Source organism: Nicotiana attenuata, chromosome 7 (assembly GCF_001879085.1).
Source record: "Nicotiana attenuata strain UT chromosome 7, NIATTr2, whole genome shotgun sequence".
In the NCBI taxonomy this organism is placed as follows: domain Eukaryota; kingdom Viridiplantae; phylum Streptophyta; class Magnoliopsida; order Solanales; family Solanaceae; genus Nicotiana; species Nicotiana attenuata.
This window is the reverse complement of record NC_031995.1, coordinates 42,925,374-42,944,417: the sequence shown is the minus strand read 5'-3', so window position 1 is coordinate 42,944,417 and position 19,044 is coordinate 42,925,374. Positions and strand designations below refer to the sequence as shown.

General features: G+C 40.4%; 3 protein-coding genes across 3 annotated transcripts in view; 1 reads left to right on the top strand and 2 right to left on the bottom strand.

Annotated features, from left to right (window-relative positions):
* LOC109230467 (sugar transporter ERD6-like 4) overlaps window positions 1-12,899 on the top strand; it is a 27,781-nt gene extending 14,882 nt beyond the window's left edge. Inside the window, exon 19 of the transcript XR_002068646.1 lies at window positions 12,771-12,899. The gene's annotated coding sequence lies outside the window, so the exon portion shown is untranslated. The remainder of the gene's footprint in view (window positions 1-12,770) is intronic.
* Window positions 799-1,212, bottom strand: LOC109230468 (RNA-directed DNA polymerase homolog; the record flags this gene model as incomplete). Its single annotated transcript, XM_019395962.1, has 1 exon — window positions 799-1,212. A coding segment is annotated over exon 1 (414 nt), but the record flags the coding sequence as incomplete, so codon positions are not given.
* LOC109230002 lies at window positions 11,673-12,401 on the bottom strand. The gene has a single exon (XM_019395540.1). It carries the CDS (start codon window positions 12,399-12,401, stop codon window positions 11,673-11,675), a length of 729 nt encoding a protein of 242 aa, XP_019251085.1.

The window sequence follows — 19,044 nt, the reverse complement described above, 5'->3', positions numbered from 1 at the left end:
AAACTACACAAGACAACACCCTACTAGGCCCCGAAATATCTAACCTCACCATCCGATTGGCCAAAGCCTGAACATCAACTGCAAAGGGCCTCTCCCCAACTGGGATGTACGCCAAGCTACCCATACTGACCGCCTTCCGGCTCAAAGCATCGGCCACTACATTGGCCTTCCCCGGGTGATACAAAATGGTAATGTCATAGTCCTTGAGTAACTCAAGCCACCTCCGCTGCCTCAAATTAAGATCCTTCTGTTTGAACAAATGCTGAAGGCTGCGATGATCAGTATATACCTCACAAGATACGCCGTATAAGTAGTGCCTCCAAATCTTCAACGCATGAACTATAACAACCAACTCCAAATCATGTACGGGGTAGTTCTGCTCATGAGGCTTCAACTGAAGAGAAGCATATGCAATAACTCTACCCTCCTGCATCAATACACATCCGATCCCAACTCTCGAAGCATCACAATACACAGTGTAAGAACCTGAGGCTGATGGCAAAACTAACACTGGAGCTGTGGTCAAAGCTGTCTTGAGCTTCTGAAAGCTCTCCTCGCACTCGTCCGACCATACGAATGGTGCACCCTTCTGCGCCAACTTAGTCAAGGGCGAAGCAATAGAGAAAAACCCTGGACGAACCGGCGATAATAACCTGCCAAACCGAGGAAACTCCGAATCTCCGTGGCTGAAGACGGTCTGGGCCAACTCTGTACTGCCTCTACCTTCTTTGGATCAACTTGAATACCATCACTGGACACCACGTGTCCCAGAAAAGCTACAGACTCAAGCCAAAACTCACATTTGGAGAACTTTGCATAAAGCTCCTCCTCCCTCAACCTCTGTAACACCACTCTCAAGTGCTGAGCATGCTCCTCCTGGCTACGCGAGTACACCAGGATATCATCTATAAAAACGATAACAAATGGATCCAGATATGGCCGAAATACGCTGTTCATCAAATGCATGAACGCAGCTGGGGCATTAGTCAGCCCAAAAGACATAACCAGGAATTCATAGTGCCCATATCTAGTCCTGAAGGCGGTCTTCATAATATCCGAATCCCTGATCTTCAGCTGGTGATAGCCTGAACGGAGATCAATCTTCGAAAATACCCTTGCCCCCTGGAGCTGGTCGAACAAATCATCAATACGAGGTAGTGGATACTTGTTCTTCACTGTCACCTTGTTCAACTGTCTGTAATCAATGCACATCCTCATTGTGCCATCTTTCTTCTTCACAAATAGCACCGGTGCACCCCACGGTGACACACTCGGATGAATAAACCCCTTATCTAGGAGTTCCTGAAGCTGATCTTTTAGTTCTTTCAACTCTGCTGGTGCCATGCGATACGGAGGAATAGAGATGGGCTTGGTGCCCGGTACCAGATCAATACCAAAATCGATGTCCCTGTCCGGTGGCATGCCCGGCAGGTCTACTGGAAACACATCAGGGAAGTCCATTACGACGGGGACGGAGTCAAGACTAGGAGTCTCAGCTCCAATATCTCTCACGAAAACCAAATAAGGTCCCAACCATCCGTTGGGCCTTTAGAAAAGAAATTACCCTGCTGGGAATATAATCAGTCGTACCACGCCACTCGATCCTCGGAATACCCGGAATAGCCAACGTAACTGTCTTAGCATGACAGTCCAGAATAGCATGGTACGGAGATAACCAATCCATACCCAGAATAACATCAAAATCGACCATACTCAACAGCAATAAGTCAACTCGGGTCTCCAGACCCCGAATAGTCACTAAGCAGGATCGGTATACATGATCTACAATAACAGTATCACCCACCGGGGTAGATACGTGAACAGGCAAAGCAAGACAACCTCGGGTAGTACCGAGGTGATGGGCAAAATATGAAGATACATAGGAATAGGTAGATCCGGGATCAAATAAAACAGAGGCATCTCTATGGCAGACTGAGACAATACCTGTGATAACAGCATCTGAGGCAATGGCGTCCTTCCTGTCTGGAAGAGCATAGAATCGAGCCTGACCACCGCCAGTCTGGCCTCCACCCCTGGGGCGGCCCCTGGCTACCTGACCTCCACCCCTAGCTGACTGGGCGGGTGCTGATGAAACAGGAGCAGAAGATGAGGGTTGATCCCTCTGCTGAGACTGACTACCACGACGCCGAGGACACTGTCTCCTCATATGACCGAACTCGCCGCACTCGTAGCAACTACCCGGCGCTGAAGAAGGGGACTGATGGAAACCCCTCGCTGCTGAAGAACCCTGGGCTGAAGAGGCAGGTGTAGAGCTCTGAGCTGGAAGAGCACTAAGTGCAGTCTGGCCCTGCTGAAATCCCTGATGACCACGGCCTGAAGAAGCCCCACTGTACTCTGGACGACCTGACTGAGGAGTCCTGAAGGAACGGCCTCGGCCACGCTGGAACTGGCCCCTAGACGGAGCACCACTGAAACTACCTGAACCTCGAGGCCTCTTTGCCTCCCTCTCCTCACGCTCCCGACGGCGAACCGTCTCAATCTCTCGAGCCATGTCAACCACCTCCTCAAACGAGGCACCCAAAACCCTCTCTCTGGTCATCAAAATGCGGAGTGAATAGTTGAGGCCATCCACGAACCTCCTAATCCTTTCCCGATCTGTCGGGATCATCCAAGTAGCATGTCGGGCTAGCTGTGTGAATCTCAACTCGTACTGGGTCACAGACATGTCCCCCTGAACCAACCACTCGAACTGACGACGCAGCTCCTCCCTGTGAGACTGCGGTACGTACTTCTCCAGAAAGACAGTGGAGAACTGCTGCCATGTAAGGGGCGCTGCACCAACCGGCCTACGCCTCTCGAAGTCCTCCCACCAGGTGAATGCAGGCCCTGAGAACTGGAAGGTAGTAAAAGCCACACCACTCGACTCTAAGATCCCTGCAGTGCGAAGCATACGCTGACACTTATCCAGAAAACCCTGGGCATCCTCGCCCTCAGCACCACTAAACCTCGGTGGCTGAAGCCTGCCGTATCTCTCAAGGCAACGCTGCTCATCGTCCGGCATAACTGGAGCCTCATAGGCTGCAACTGGTGCAACTGGAGCAACTGGAGCAACTGGAGCAACTGGAGCAGCTGGCGGAGCTATGGCTGCTTCCGGTGTCTGAAGTCCCTGGGTAGCCTGCTCAGGTGTGTGAGCAACAGGGGTCCGATGTCCTCCCCCGGTCTGGGAAGCAGCTGCTGCAGTAGAAGCTGAGACTGCCTGAGCCAGGCCAGTGCAAACTGATAGTATCTGTGCCAAGGTCTCCTGGAGACCAGGAATAGCAATAGGCATTGCTGGTGCCTGTACAGGTGCTGCTGGGACATCGACAACTGGGGTCTGGTCCTGAATTGTGGTGGCTGGTGGGTCAGCAGGTGCTGTCTCTGCTGCCCTCCCTCGACCACGACCACGACCGCGCCCACGGCCTCTAGTGGGTGGTACTGGTGGTCGACCATCGCGTCTGGTAGCACGAGTTCTCTCCATCTGCGAGAGAATAGAATACAGGAATTAAGTTCTCGAATCACAAAGCCACACGACAAGAATTTCAAGAATATGGAATTTTCCTAAAGGTTCCGCAGCCTCTCGAGGAGAAGTACAGGCGTCCTCGTACCGTTCCGCGAGACTCTACTAAACCGGCTCATGACTCGCGAGGCCTAGTAACCTAGGCTCTGATACCAACTTGTCACGAACCCAATCCCGGTCGTGATGGCGCCCAACACTAATGCTAGGCAAGCCCNCTCTCCTCAGGCTCCCGACGGCGAACCGTCTCAATCTCTCGAGCCATGTCAACTACCTCCTCAAACGAGGCACCCATAACCCTCTCTCTGGTCATCAAAATACGGAGTGAATAGTTGAGGCCATCCACGAACCTCCTAATCCTTTCCCGATCTGTCGGGATCATCCAAGTGGCATGCCGAGCTAGCTGCGTGAATCTCAACTCGTAGTGGGTCACAGACATGTCCCCCTGAACCAACCACTCGAACTGACGACGCAACTCCTCCCTGTGAAACTGCGGTACGTACTTCTCCAGAAAGAGAGTGGAGAACTGCTGCCATGTAAGGGGAGCTGCACCAACCGGCCTACGCCTCTCGAAGTCCTCCCACCAGGTGAATGCAGACCCTGAGAACTGGAAAGTAGTAAAATCCACACCACTCGACTCTAAGATCCCTGCAGTGCGAAGCATACACTGACACTTATCCAGAAAACCCTGGGCATCCTCGCCCTCAGCACTGCTGAACGTCGGAGGCTGGAGCCTGCCGAATCTTTCAAGACGACGCTGCTCATCGTCCGGCATAGCTGGAACCTCATAGGCTGGAACTGGTGCAACTGGTGCAACTGGAGCAACTGGAGAAACTGGCGGAGCTATGGCTGCTTCCGGTGTCTGAAATCCCTGGGCAACCTGCTCAGGTGTGTGAGCAATAGGGGTCTGATGTCCTCCCCCGGTCTGGGAAGCAGATGCTGCAGTAGAAGCTGAGACCGCCTGAGCCAGGCCAGTATAAACTGATAGTATCTGTGCCAAGGTCTCCTGGAGACCAGGAATAGCAATAGGCACTGCTGTTGCCTGCCCAGGTGCTGCTGGGACATCGACAACTGGGGTCTGGTCCTGAATTGTGGTGGCTGGTGGGTCAGCAGGTGCTGTCTTTGTTGCCCTCCCTCGACCACGACCACGACCGCGTCCACGGCCTCTAGTGGGTGGTACTGGTGGTCGATCATCGCGTCTGGTAGCACGAGTTCTCTCCATCTGCGAGAGAATAGAATACAGGAATTAAGTTCTCGAATCACAAAGCCGCATGACAAGAATTTCAAGAATATGGAATTTTCCTAAAGGTTCTGCAGCCTCTCGAGGAGAAGTACAGGCGTCCTCGTACCGTTCCGCGAGACTCTACTAAACCGGCTCATGACTCGCGAGGCCTAGTAACCTAGGCTCTGATACCAACTTGTCACGACCCCAATCCCGGTCGTGATGGCGCCCAACACTAATGCTAGGCAAGCCCGACCAATTGAGATACTCTCAACCCAGATACACAATCCGTTAACAAATAATACGATTAAAATAGAAAATATCAAGGTTCCAATCCGAAACTAATAAAATAGTATGGAAAAATAATAACGAATATCCCAACATTCCCCAATAGATCTGGAGTCACGAGCCTAGAGCCTCTAAATGTAACAGAGTAATATATTCATAGTAATAAAGAAAGTCTAGGATAGGGAAAAGACAAATGCAATAAAGGGGAGAAGTCAGGTCCTACGGACGTCAGGCAGCTACCTCAACAACTCCTAAACCGAAATCCAAGAAGACAGCAAACAGCTCCACTAAGTCTCCGGAGCACCTGAATCTGCACACATGGTGCAGGGAGTAAAGTGAGTACTTCCAACTCAGTGAGTAATAAACATATATAATGGCTGAAAGTAAGAAATCCCGAAATATTACAATATAAAGCTATAATTAACGATTCAGCACGTTAAACGATGAAACAACAGCAGACAATGACAACTAAGACCAACAGATATAAAATGCATGAATGAAATGCAATGCACATGACCGCTGCGGCGCGCAGCCCGATCCATTTGGGTACCCGCGCTCACTGTGGGGGTTCAGACTCCGGAAGGGCTCCTACAGCCCAAGCGCAATATCATCGTAGCATTCGCTGCGGCGTGCAGCCCGATCCACACTCAGTCCAGATATATATATGCATGCAAGCCACTCGGGCACAGTCAAATTGCCCATTTTTAGTTTCAATTATTAGGAATTATAGAGCTAAGTGTGTAACCTTTATTTATTTACAAACGTTTCAAGGCAGTGTCTAACTCAGGACTGATATCATGAATTATGCTAAGTATCATGGGAACAGTGATAAGGATCCCTGAAGGATGCAAATGATAGGCACAAGGCCCCAAACATATTCATAAAACCCAAGTAAGATGATTACTACCAATTTCTAGTCAAGAACACAGTACGAACATCAATCGGAACGGACTAGGTAAAATCCCCAGTCACAATCGACCCCGCACTCGTCATAGAGTACGTGTCTCGCCTCAATATAGCGTCACAATGTGATATACCGGGGTTTCAAACCCTCAGGTCATCATCTACATCTATTACTCACCTCAAGCCGGCCACAAGTCTAGCTCGCTATGCCTTTGCCTTTCGAATCAACCTCTTCGCACGCCGAATCTGATTAACTCTAACTCACACGTTGATGATAATAAAACATGAAAGAGCAATAAATGGGGGCAACGGGGCTGTAATACATGAGACGACGGGCTGGGTCGTCACAGAAGGCTCAAGGATGTGAATTGATGCTCTCATCAGGGGGAGTTAATGCGCGTTGCACTCTTTTTCCCTTACAAGGTTTTGTCCCACTGGGTTTTCCTTGCAAGGTTTTTAACGAGGCAACCAATAGGTGCATTTCTAAACATGTGTACTCTTTTTCCTTTTCTAGAATTTTTTCCCATTGGGTTTTCTTTTAGTTAAGGTTTTAACGAGGCACATTATCTGTTGAATAGACATTCAGGGGGAGTGTTATAAATAAAATTCTATTTATGGTGAATGTCCATATTTAGAGAGATTCTAGGGTTTATTACTTGGTGGCTAAGTCAACCTTTCCCTATAAATAGAGGGTTCTATTCCATTGTAATTCATCCCAAAATCAATAAGAATTCTCTCTCTCTACTTTTCTCTGCAATATTGTTCTTATTCTTTTATTATTTTATAACATTCTTTTCCTTTTCATAAGAAAATAAAAATTACAAGAATACAGGGAATTCTGTGGTATCTAAAGGAGCAGAGTAAAGAGAAAAAAGTATGTTGTGCATCATTGATAATGTGCTCTTTAAATACAAGTGAATTATGTGGGAAGGAATCCCACAATATCAGTAAAATTAAATGAATCATATCAAAATCAAAGCAGTAAGAATCAGAAATATACAGTAATGAAATCAAGAATAAAAGATACTGATTTGGTGAATATTCTATCCTAATTTAGCTCCATTATGCCCCCGCAAGTTCGGGGGTGGTGGAACGACCCCTAACTTAGAGACAACACATTGGCTTTGTGCTTTGGATAAGGGCTTTGTAAGTGGATTGGCAAGCTGGCCAGCAGAGTGAACATGGACTACGCGGAGTTGTTGACGCTGAACTTGATCTCTAACAAAATGAAAATCAATGGCTATGTGTTTCATTCGACTGTGGAAAACTGGATTTCGGCACAAGTAGGTGGTGCCAATGTTGTCACAGTAGATAGTTAGTACATCCTCAAGAGAAATACAAAGCTCTTTAAAAAGATTGGTGAACTAATTTGTCTCAGCAACATCATGAGCAACAGCACGATACTCAGCCTCAGTTGAAGAACGTGCGACTGTTCCCTGTTTCTTTGACGACCAACGGATGGGTGTTGAACAAGGATAGATAACATAAGTAGAAGTAGAGGTGTGATCATCTTGGTCACCTATCCAATCGGCATCGGCATAGACATGGAGGGCAGTAGTCGAGTCACGGAGAAAAAGAAGTCTGCGATGGATAGTTGATTTGAGATATCGAAAGAGTCGCATCACTTCTTGCCAGTGTGTATGAGATGGATGATGCATAAATTAGGAGAGCTTATTGACAGCAAAACTTATGTCGGATCTAGTAAATGCAAGGTAATGGAGTTTTCCAATTGCACTTCGATATTGTGATGCATCTGTAGAAGAGGAGACATCATTCAATCGAAGTGAACTTGTGGAGGACAAAGGTGTAGAGACATCGTGACATTCCTGCAAAGAGAGTTCCTGCAAGACATTCATTATGTACTTGGTCTGAGAAAGAAATAAGCCATCCGGGGTGAGGAATTACTTCAATGCCCGAGAAAAAGTGTAGGGGGCCAAGATCTTTGAGAGAGAAACGGTTGGAGAGTGCCCCCTTAATATTGTTAATGGCCTATAAATTTTTTCCTGTAAGAACAATGTCGTCTACGTAGACGAGCAAGAAAAGAACGGTGTCCTGAGCATGTAAGGTGAATAAAGAGTGGTCAGAATGAGCCTTGCAAAAACTAGTAGAGATGAGAAAATTTGTAAGCTCAGTGTACCAAGCACGGGGTACCTGCTTTAGGCCATAAATTGCCTTGTTCAATCTGCAAACATAATTCGGGTAATTGGGATTCTCAAAACCTTTGGGCTGTTTCATGAAGACTTCCTCTATCAGTGTACCTTGTAAAAAGGCATTCTTTATATCTAATTGATGAAGGGGCCACCTGTTTTGTGTGGCGATGGCAAGTATTGTTCGTATTGTTGCTGGTTTGACAACAGGACTAAAGGTGTCAGCATAATCGATTCCAGGCCGTTGAGTGAAACCTTTTGCAACAAGGCGAGCCTTGTAACGTTCAATCAAACCATCACCTTTACGCTTGATATGAAATATCCATTTATTCTCCACTATATTTTGGTGATCCGATGGTGGGACAAGATTCCATGTTTTGTTGGTCATGAGAACTTCAAACTCACTTTATCTTTTCTCCACTGGGGGTCCTTGGATGCTTGTTTGACTGTAACTGGCGGTATTTGGGATGTAAGGATAGCCATGGACGCGTACTTTGGGTTGAGCTTAATTATTTGACATTGGGAGCGAGTGACATGGCGACGTGGTGGTGAAGGCCGGTTAGTCTTAGAAGAGATGTCAAGTTCAGTTGACTCGTGCTATTGGGGAATGGAATCTAAAGATGAGTATGTGTATTTGAAGTAGCATGTGGAGCACATTGAGTAGCAGGGGAAGAAGAATCATGAGGGGAGGAATTTACCTGATTGTGTTGGATACAATTGCATTCTGACTGAGGGCACACAGCTATTGACTGAGCAGTAGAATCATTTGTACGAAGAGGCAAGCTTGGATCTTTGTGTGGATGTGGACTACACAATTTAATAAGAGAAGATATGGTATGATCTGGAGAAGTTTTAGAAGAAGATAATGTATCTGAATTGGATGTGCAATTAAACCAGGAGATATTATAAGAGGATCCTATATATTTGGAAAAAATATTTTCCAAGAACTTGCCTCTTGGAGAAATATATTTTTGATTTCGGATTCAAAGCATTGATGACTGTGAAAGTGGGTAGAAAATCCTAAATAGACACATATCTTGGTTCTAGTTTATTTTTGGTATATGGTTTTAGCCAAGGATAGCATAGACAACCAAACCTAAAAATTGAGAAAATATTAGGAGAGGTACCGAAGAAAGCTTGATATGGGGAAATATTACCAATGGATGGTGTAGGAATAGAGCTGTCAATATGGGTTTGTCCCGTTGGGCCAGCCAGCCTGTAATTTAGCAGGGTTAGGCTAGAGTTTTTGGAGCCCATTTAAAAATGAGGCTTTTAAGCCCTGCCCGAGTAAGCTGGTGCCCGTGAGGCTTGACTGAGGCTGAGCTGGGCCGGCCCGTGGGCCTAATAAAAATATTTATTTATAATATAAAAAGTATACTGCCTCTAGCGATGGAAAGTCAACATTGGATCTTTACTTAAAGGAACCAAAGCTTGATCTTGAGAAGTTCCAATAGAAGGATGTTGTCATGTATTGGAAGGACCATTGTAGAAAATATCCCGATCTTTCAGTGATGGCGCGTGATGTACTTAATATTCCTATTACCACTGTAGCATCGGAATCAACATTTAGCATTGGTGGGTGTGTTCTGACAAAGTGCAGAAGTTGTATCCATCACGAAAATGTCCAAACACTTGTTACTACTCGAAATTGGCTGCACGGCTTTTCCCAAACTCAAACTGGTAATATCTTTTTATGTGAATTTGAATATTATTAGTTTTTATAATTTAATTATTCTTAATATTTTAACTAATTAATACTGCATATGAACTGTAGATGTAGATGAAAGTGAAGATGTTAAGGCAACCTTGTCACAAGCAGATTCAAATGTGTTTGATGGAGATGATGTATTGGATATCCCATAAATATCATGGACGTTCTCTTGAATAGTTTGTTTTGAGTTTTGACTTTTAGTGAATAAAATATAGTCTTGTCTTTTGCCCTTTTATTGTTTATTGTGATATACTGGAACAATATAAAAAGTTATTAAGTTTTGAGAAATTTCGAATAAGATATTTTTTAACTTTTAAATATTTATCTTATTTTAGGTTAGAATTTAAAGAAAAAATATAAAATTATATTTTTAAAAATGATGGGCCGGCCCATGGAGGCCCTCGACCCTCATAGGGCTGGGGTGGGACCATTATAAGGCCCCTCAAAATGGTGGGCTAGCCTAGTCCTACCCGTCAATTGCTAAAGCCTACATGGGCTGGGCTAGGCTAACCCTGTCCGACCCATATTGACAGCTCTATGTAGGAAATCTGTTAATTAGATAAACAGCAATTTGGCAAGCAAAACTCCAAAATTGTGACGGTAGAGATGCTTGGTGAAGCAGGGTTCGTGCAGTTTCAATAATGTGCCTATGACGTCTTTCAGCTAAAGGCAATTCTTTGAGGGGTATATGGCGGAGAGGATAAATGTTGAATACAAATTCAGCAAGAAGTGATTTTAGTCATTTAAATTCTCCTCCTCCATCCGAATAAAGGTGAGGATCTTAGTATTGAAAAAGTTTTCAATTAGTGGTCGAAATTCTGAAAAGAGATCAAAGACATCACCTTTTTGTTTAAGTGTATAGAGCCAAATGTATTTAGTAAATTGATCGACAAAGATAATGCAATAAAGCTTTTTATCTGGGGAGAGAACGGGTGAATGATCCCAAGCATCTGTGTAAAGTATTTCAAAGGGCTTTGAACTGCACAAAGAGTTCTGCGAAGAAGGAATCATGTGGCTTTTATTGCAATTGCATGAATTACAAGATTGAAAATTATCAAAATAAGACAACTGATGATTGTTTAAGAGAAAGTTCAGAAGACGGATATTAGGATGTCCTAAACGACGATGCCACATAGATAAAGGAACTTTTGAGGTATTTGCCGTGTAGGCTGTTGGAGATGAATGTGCTGAAGTTGTAAGCTTTGGCCATTCGTACAAATCATCTCTATTCCAGCCTTGTAATAGCGGTACCCCCATAGTCAGTGCCTTCACAACAAAAGACGAAGGAAAGAATTCAATAGATGTTTGGTTTTGTTGACAAAATTTTGAAACAGATATAAGATTCTTTTTAATAGATGGAGCACATAAAATGTTATGTAATGAAAAAGAACGAAGTTGAGTGTTTAGTGTAGTAGAACCAGTGTGGGTGATCAGAATATCATTACCATCACCCTATGAAACTTTTTCAGAACTCGTGTATCCATGCGAAGAGGCTATGCTCTGAGAATCAGTAGTAATATGATGTGAGGAACCAGTATCCATAATCCAAGGAGCAACGTTGGGAGAATTCCGAGAAGCATACATAGCCTTAGCTTCAAAATGGTTATGTGATTTTGAACGGCAAATATTTGGCGTATGGCCAAATTTTTGACATAACTAACATTGAATTGGAATTTTGGCCTGCAACGGAGTAGAGGGACGCCATGGCTAGGAAAAGTTTCCATTGCTTTGAGTGTTCTGGGAACACCATTGTTGTTATCCAATAGGAGTCGTTTGCGGACGCTATTGAGGCTGGCCAAACCAACGACGAGTTTGCATATTTCTATTGTTATTATTATAGATTATTGGCTGTGCAACTTGAACAGTCATGGGAGTTACTGGTTTATTCTATTCAGCTTGCTTGAGATAAAGTTCATGATCTGTGAGCTTGTGTGCCAATTCTTCATATGATATAGGCGAGTCCCTTGATCGAATAACAGTACTCAGTGCTTCATATTCGGGTGCGAGACCGCTAAGTATTTTCATAATCGATTCTTCATTAGAAATGAGAGCACCGAGAACATCTAACTCATCAGTGATTGTTCTTATTTCTCTGAGATAACCAGTGATGGACTTTTGATCTCGCTGAACTTTGGCTAGTGCATCTCGAAGACTATAGATCCGGGTTTGAGATCTATTCGTATGTGTGGTATGTAAATAATCCCATGCTTCTTTTGAAGTTTCAGCGGAGGCAACAGATGGTGCAATAGTGGAATCGACAGATGCCATTAAGGCATCGCCGATGAGATTATCTTTCTGAAACCAAATTTTGAAATCTGGATTGACAACGTCTTGAGTTCCTTGCTTAATGGTGTGTGGAGGTGGTGTTATAGATCCATCGAGATAACCCATCAAGTCAAAGTCATTCATGACCTTTTGAATTTGAGCTTTCCATGTTGCGAAGTTTGCACCACCAACAAGTTTGATAGGAAGTTGTGAAGTTGGGTTGATGTTAATAATCTGTGTTTTGGTTGCAACAACATCAATAACTGTGGGAGAGGTATTGTTTTGAAGAACAGAAGGATTGACTGGATCATTGTTGTTTGAATTAGTGCCTGAAACAAAGAAGTCGCCCATTGATTTTCTGGTGGTTTAGAGGGGAGGAAAAAAAAAGAATACTTTGTGAATAAGATGGAGAAGATGATTTTGGAGTCTATACTCGTTTGAGTATTTATTGCTCTGATACCATAAAGGAGCAGAGTAAAGGGAAAAAGACTTGCTGTGTATCATTGATAATGTGCTCTTTAAATACAAGTGAATTGTGTGAGAAAGAATCCCACAATATCAGTAAAAAATAAATGAATTATGTCAAAATCAAAGTTGTAAGAATCAGAAATATACAGTAATGAAATCAAGAATAAAAGATACTGATTTGGCGAATATTCTATCCTAATTTTGCTTCATTGGTATATATCTTGCTTAGTTTTGTGATTTTTCTGCTTGCAGGGAAGTAATTGAGCAAATGTTTGAGACACGCACGTACTGCAGATATAGATTGCTCTGGTGAATATTGCTTTAGGTCAACAATTCAAATTTCAAGTGGGTTATTATTATAATTTTTGAATTTCCTTATTAGAATTTCTTGAACATTTGTTTTTTGTGATTAAGTAACTTTTTTTTTGGCGAATACATAGATATCTCTTTAAGTTGTTTTCAAGGACGATTTAAACAAAGATATACTGTATAAGTTATTTTCTAATAACTAATATAGAGAAAAATAAAACAAAGAAAATAAAGTATACTCTATCAGTTGTATAGAAAAAAGAAAGAGAGAGTAAACGAAGATTTAAAGTATCAGTTATCTTTTTCATTGAATAAAGGAGTCGAAAAAGTGAATAAAATCAGAAGAAAATAATTTAAAAAATAAAATAAAAATATGAAGGAAAAAAAGAAAATTTGAATGAAATTAGAACTGGATAAAAAGAAAAGAAGAAAAAAATGACTGAAAGAAGATAAATAAAAATAAAAGGAGAAAAAAGGTGAAAAAAAATTTAAAAGAAATTAAAAGAAAAGGAGAAAAAAAATATGCATCAAGTGTCATAATATGAAAATATGGAAGAAATGTATTGAAATAAGTATAAAGGATAATTATTTTAATAGGCACCATTATAAATAAGAGAAAGTGGATATTAATGGTTAAATATTTTAAATTGTAAGATATTTTTGAATTTATTCCCTATTTCATATTCCCCTGGCTCTGCTTATTAAGCACGTTAAAATGGCATGACATAGTCATTTTTACGAGTGATTATCGAAAAATAGACATTATTTGCAAAGTTATCGAAAAGTAGCCATTATTTAAGGTGGAGATAAAATCTGGACAAAAATACCCTAGTTGAAATACGAAAAGTTCCAGCATAATATGCTGAATTATGGAACTTTTGTGTATAAACTTCTAGCATGTTTTGTTGAAGCTCCAGCACATTATACTGGAATCCCATATGTAAAAAAATCGAATTTCAGCATATTATGCTGGAATTTTTTCGGATTTTAAGCTGTATTGTTCAAATTTTATTTTCACAAGAAAAATTGATTAAATTTTAGTAATTACTTTTGGAATTATGAGTAAATCAGGTTGTTTTTGATTTTTTTCTCCATCAAACACTGAGCATAACCCAAGCAACCAAAGCCGCTGCTTGGGCCGCAGGTCTCGACTAGGCTAACCAGACAGTGGCCCATATAATGGTCACATATTGGTAAGTTTCTAACATTTCTGGCCCTGGTCAAGAAATTGCCAGAATAAAATTGAATTTCGGAAAATTAACACATGGAGTTATTGTTTCACTGGGGAATTCAGGATTTGGAGCTTCTACGTTGGGGGTTCATTTAAACTTACTGAATCTTAAATTATATATATATATATACACTTTTGAAAACAAATACATAATTTGGATCAGAACGAGCAGCTCAAACACATGTGTGGCCTAAAGCCAAATTTAATGTGAGGACTAAATTTTAAAAAGAAAGTTATGATATATATATACACTCGTAGAAAGTTGGGCAGACATTCGTTTAATTGTTTAATAACTTCTAGAGGAGCCCGTGTGTAAATTGATGAAGCAGAGGCACATAGATCAAAAGCAAACAAATCTACACAAATAACAAGAACAGACCACAAGAATACTCAGGCTGATGCCTCTGGTCATTATGCCTTCCAGAGGATTTTCATGGTGATTATCACCATATCTTATAAAAATATTACCACCTAAAATGCCGATTGTCGGGCACCTTTAACCTGAAAATATATATGATAAAGAAATTCACATAAAATAACTAAAAACTAGCCACATGAATTGATGGTTACGTCTTATATTAGCTCTAATTAACGTCATTAGAGTTTAACTTATACTCCCTCTGTCCTAATTTATGTGAAGGTATTCATATTTCAATAGTCAAACAAATTATTCTCTGATTGTAATTTTTTATACGCATTTTAAATATTTTAGATTATTAATTATTGTGACTTATAGTACTTTTTATGTAGTTTTCAAATATGTAAATCTTATTTCAAAAAATTAAAAAAAATTATGTCTAAATGCATGGTAAAAATTAATTGAATCTCGAAAAGCAAAAAATATCAATTGAGACAAAGGAAGTATATGCTGACGATGCAAAAAAATTTCAACATTAAAGTTATCTATAATTAAGTAACTGCCATAACAAATGAAATTAGTAAAATAAAAATTACGTAAGATATTTAATTTGCTAAAGCAAGTTAAATTATTCTACGAGTGTAAAATATATTTGTACTTTATCGATGTATGTAACTTTAAATTTAAATTCAATGGCTTGGTCCAGCTTCTGGTGCACCCTCACTTTTCTTTTCTTTTCATTTCTTATCTTTATTATTCAGGTTTCCAATTCTTTCGCTTACCAAATTATTGCACAAGGAAACTAATTTACGTTTACTTTTATGAGATAAAACATTAATGTTTTTTCCTTTAATAACACGATAAGTAAGCAAATGGACTTAAGTTTTGCAATAAACTTTCATGCCTCATGCTATAAATCATTAAAGCGGATTGAGAAACACATTTTTTTCATGACTAACAATAGTCCATTAGTCAAAGTACCCAAAGCTACATAATTCCTTTGCTCTTATCGTGAAGAAAATTAATTATTCAATTGTAATTAACCTATTAATTATAACGGTCCAAGAGCACAGATTGTTTTTAATTGAAGTGAATTAACACTGATCTATCCTTTCTAAATAGTTCTACCTACGATTAAAAAATACGACTGTCTTCTAACTATAGCAATATTGTAATACTACTACTATATAACTTCCCAAACTAGACAACAAACTACTTTGATTTTTAATCTAATAAAAATATAAGTTCCCAGGAAAAAGGGTACTCCAGTGTATATCAGGGCTAGCCAGCGAGGCAGACAAAACGTATGTGAAGAGTTGAGCGAAAAAGGTTGGGGCACAATCAAGGATTGTGGTGAGATAGAATTTTCCGTCATTAAAATTGACAGACTAAAGTTCTCGAGTTCAGAATCTTGAAAATAAAACAATTCTAATATAAAGCGTTTTCATTTAAAAGAGCTTGCACAATACGAATTCAAATTAATTAAGATTTCAATACGGTTATCGAATAGAGAAAAAAATAAAAATAAAAATAAAAGGTAGAAGGGAGAAATCCAAGTTTTCTTTGGCTACAAGGCTAGACCCCCTTATAGGAGACAATAAGAGGCTACAGTATTTATTCTTTAGAGGAAAGGAATGAACATAACAACTCACACAATGTTGACCAGAAACTTAACTTTCCATAGGTTGGCTTATCAAGGGTTTCTCTCTTTAGATCACTTTCTTTTTCTTTACTCCATCCATAGACCAATCCAAAACTTAGTCCAATTAGACAGAGAAAGCTAAAAAGAGAGACTGCAAACTGGAGTAAGTGAGATTCATTCCAGTTGTATCTCGTTGCTTTTGAGGAATGTTTTCTTTTCCTTTTTGTTTTTGTTTTAATTGTTTTTTCAATATAATATATACTTCTCTTCTTTTTTAGAAGTTCGACACTGTTCTTAGCTTTTCGTCGTTTGTAGCATAAAGTAGTATATGTAGTATTCAATAGAAGATTTGAATCTTGGTATTCAAAATCTTTATAATATACAGATTTTGTGTGTGCGCTTTTGCTTAGATTATTTGCATGGATAGTTGGACAAATGCATGCATGCAAATCGAAGGGCGACGGGGGATTCAAAGATAATTTACGCATGGCACGTGATGGGTTATATCGGAACCATAATTGCCACGCATGGCACATGATAATGTATAAGGATGATGAGTAGTTAAAACAAAATTTTGCACAATAAAATCGCACAAAAGATAAATATATTTGACATAATATATTGATAATGTGAAATTTTTATATTTTTGTGCATTCTTCCTCATTGGATTTCATAAGCCAGTGCTTGGAGTGCGAGAATCAGACCGCTTAATTTTCAATGTGTACTTGAATTTCATAATTTGAACTACATAAAAAAACATTACAAGTTATAATAATTAATAATTTAAACTATTTAAATTTCCAAAAGTTGTGATCTAAGAGAAATCTTTTGACTCCTAAATAGATAATAGTAACTATATTACAAATTGAAATGTTATATACAAAGATTGATTTTTTGTAATATAGTTGAACATCAAAAGTTGGATAAGATACGATTATAATTAGGGAAATATTTGAAAAGAAGCCAGCTGGGACCCATAAAATCAAAGGAGCCACGTAACATCATTGTCCTTGTATAATGTTAATGTATGAGGAAGCGTGAGCATATTTGTCATTCTCAAAGATTGTGAGAATTATGGGTGGTGTTACTGTTCGTGGGGGGTTTGGCTTCCATGATTAAGCAAATCCCTGAGTTTCATTTAACAGATTGCATTTACATTTACATATAAAATATAGGTATGGTGAGAGGATTTAACTTAATATTTTACACCCATAATGTAAAAGAACTACAATTATACTGTATCCGTTTACCTTGAAAATGGTAACTACAATTATATTTGATTTTGTGATTCTAAAAATACGTGATTTATTTTAATACTAGTTGTTAAGCAATAGATGCTAGGTATAAATAAAGAGAATAAGCTGTGCAAACCAATGGGGTCATAAAGCTGGGCCTCGAGCTGGCTGAAGCGGGACCTCGTGGTCTAGATGGGGTTAATAACGGTGAACTATTGACAAAGAATCAATGATAATGAGGGCTTTAAAGATGGTCTTTTATGATTAATAATGAGCAATAAATGATGGACAATGTAAAAATAAGCAATAAAAGTGTAGAGCAATCGTGTTAGCAAAGAGGGCAGAGAATGTTGTGTTATATTCAATATCAAGGTGCTTTACAAAATGACAAAGGTCCCCTTTATATAGGAGGGTTGAATCCCAACATAGTACATGTCTAATAAATGACGAATAAATGCTACTAGTACAGCTGTATAATGGCTTAGTGCGGATGTGTACTATTCTTGCAGATTCTGTCAGCCCTCATCGTGTGCCCTCGGGGGTTTCCCGCCTTTCCATGACGACCACCGACTCGTGCCGCTCCGAGATCGACCTTCGATGTGCCCCTCGAGGGGAGCCATTCGGGGTCCGCTGATCACGCCCAACTCTAGTCCTAAAAAGGATAAACGGTCGCTGCAAATATAATCCGGTCTATAAGTCCGGAGTCGAATCCCACAGAGAACTAAGGCTTAGCTATATCTGTTTAATATCACTAAGAAGACAAGTTTGAACAATTTTCTAAATTATATAGATTGAGATTTATATTTCTACCTAATTAACTAGCAAATACTACAAAATGATAAAATTATCAAATAACGAGACAAAGGGTTGGAGACTAAATTAAGTAGGTCTAGAGTTATAATTTCCCCAATTGTTGGAATCCTTCTAGCTATGTTCCCCACAATTTCGCCAATGTATTCTCTAGTGATCGTGAGCACATTAGGTGTCGTAATTCTATCTCGAGCAACTCAACAATTTACTAGACATATTCTCTCGAACTACGCTAGTTGGCTTTATCTAACCGCTCATATGACCACGTCAAGGCTTTGTTATTTCTAAACCTGCCTTTAAACCCACTGTATTGATTTCTCACATACGTTAGGAGTGAAGTTGTTCAACAACCACCTAAATATGTATCCTTTCTCAAGCAACACATAATAAATAGGCACAGTCAATCGATGACCATTCAATCAACAACAATAAACACGTAGTTGAACAAGTAGAGAAATCCAACGACTCAATTATATAAAAATATAACAAGAATTTATCTACAAAAGGTTCCATCAAAATCCTAGATAACAAATTAGCTATTCATAATAGTATGCAAAACTACAATACTAAAAGTCATAACCAACAATGAAAAAATAGGAAGAGGAAGGAAAAACTCGTAGAAGAATTCCCCGCCTTGCTCCTATTGTGTCTCTGCCTCCTTAGGTCGAATCTGTGTCAAAAGCGTGTCCAACCTGCTCAAAATACCATTTTTTCATGTATATATACCAAGTAGGGTCGGGACCAAACAATTATACCTTCTCCTACGCGAAAAAGGATAATTTTTCAGGTCTGGACGCTCGCGGTCGCGGTCCGGGCGTGGTATTTTTCCAGTGCACTGCCTCAGTCCGCGTCCAGGTCCTCTGTTGCAGTTTCGACCGAGCTTTTCACCCTGATTTATTTCGAATTTGGACAAACGTAAAACTTTAAAGTTGTAGCTCTTT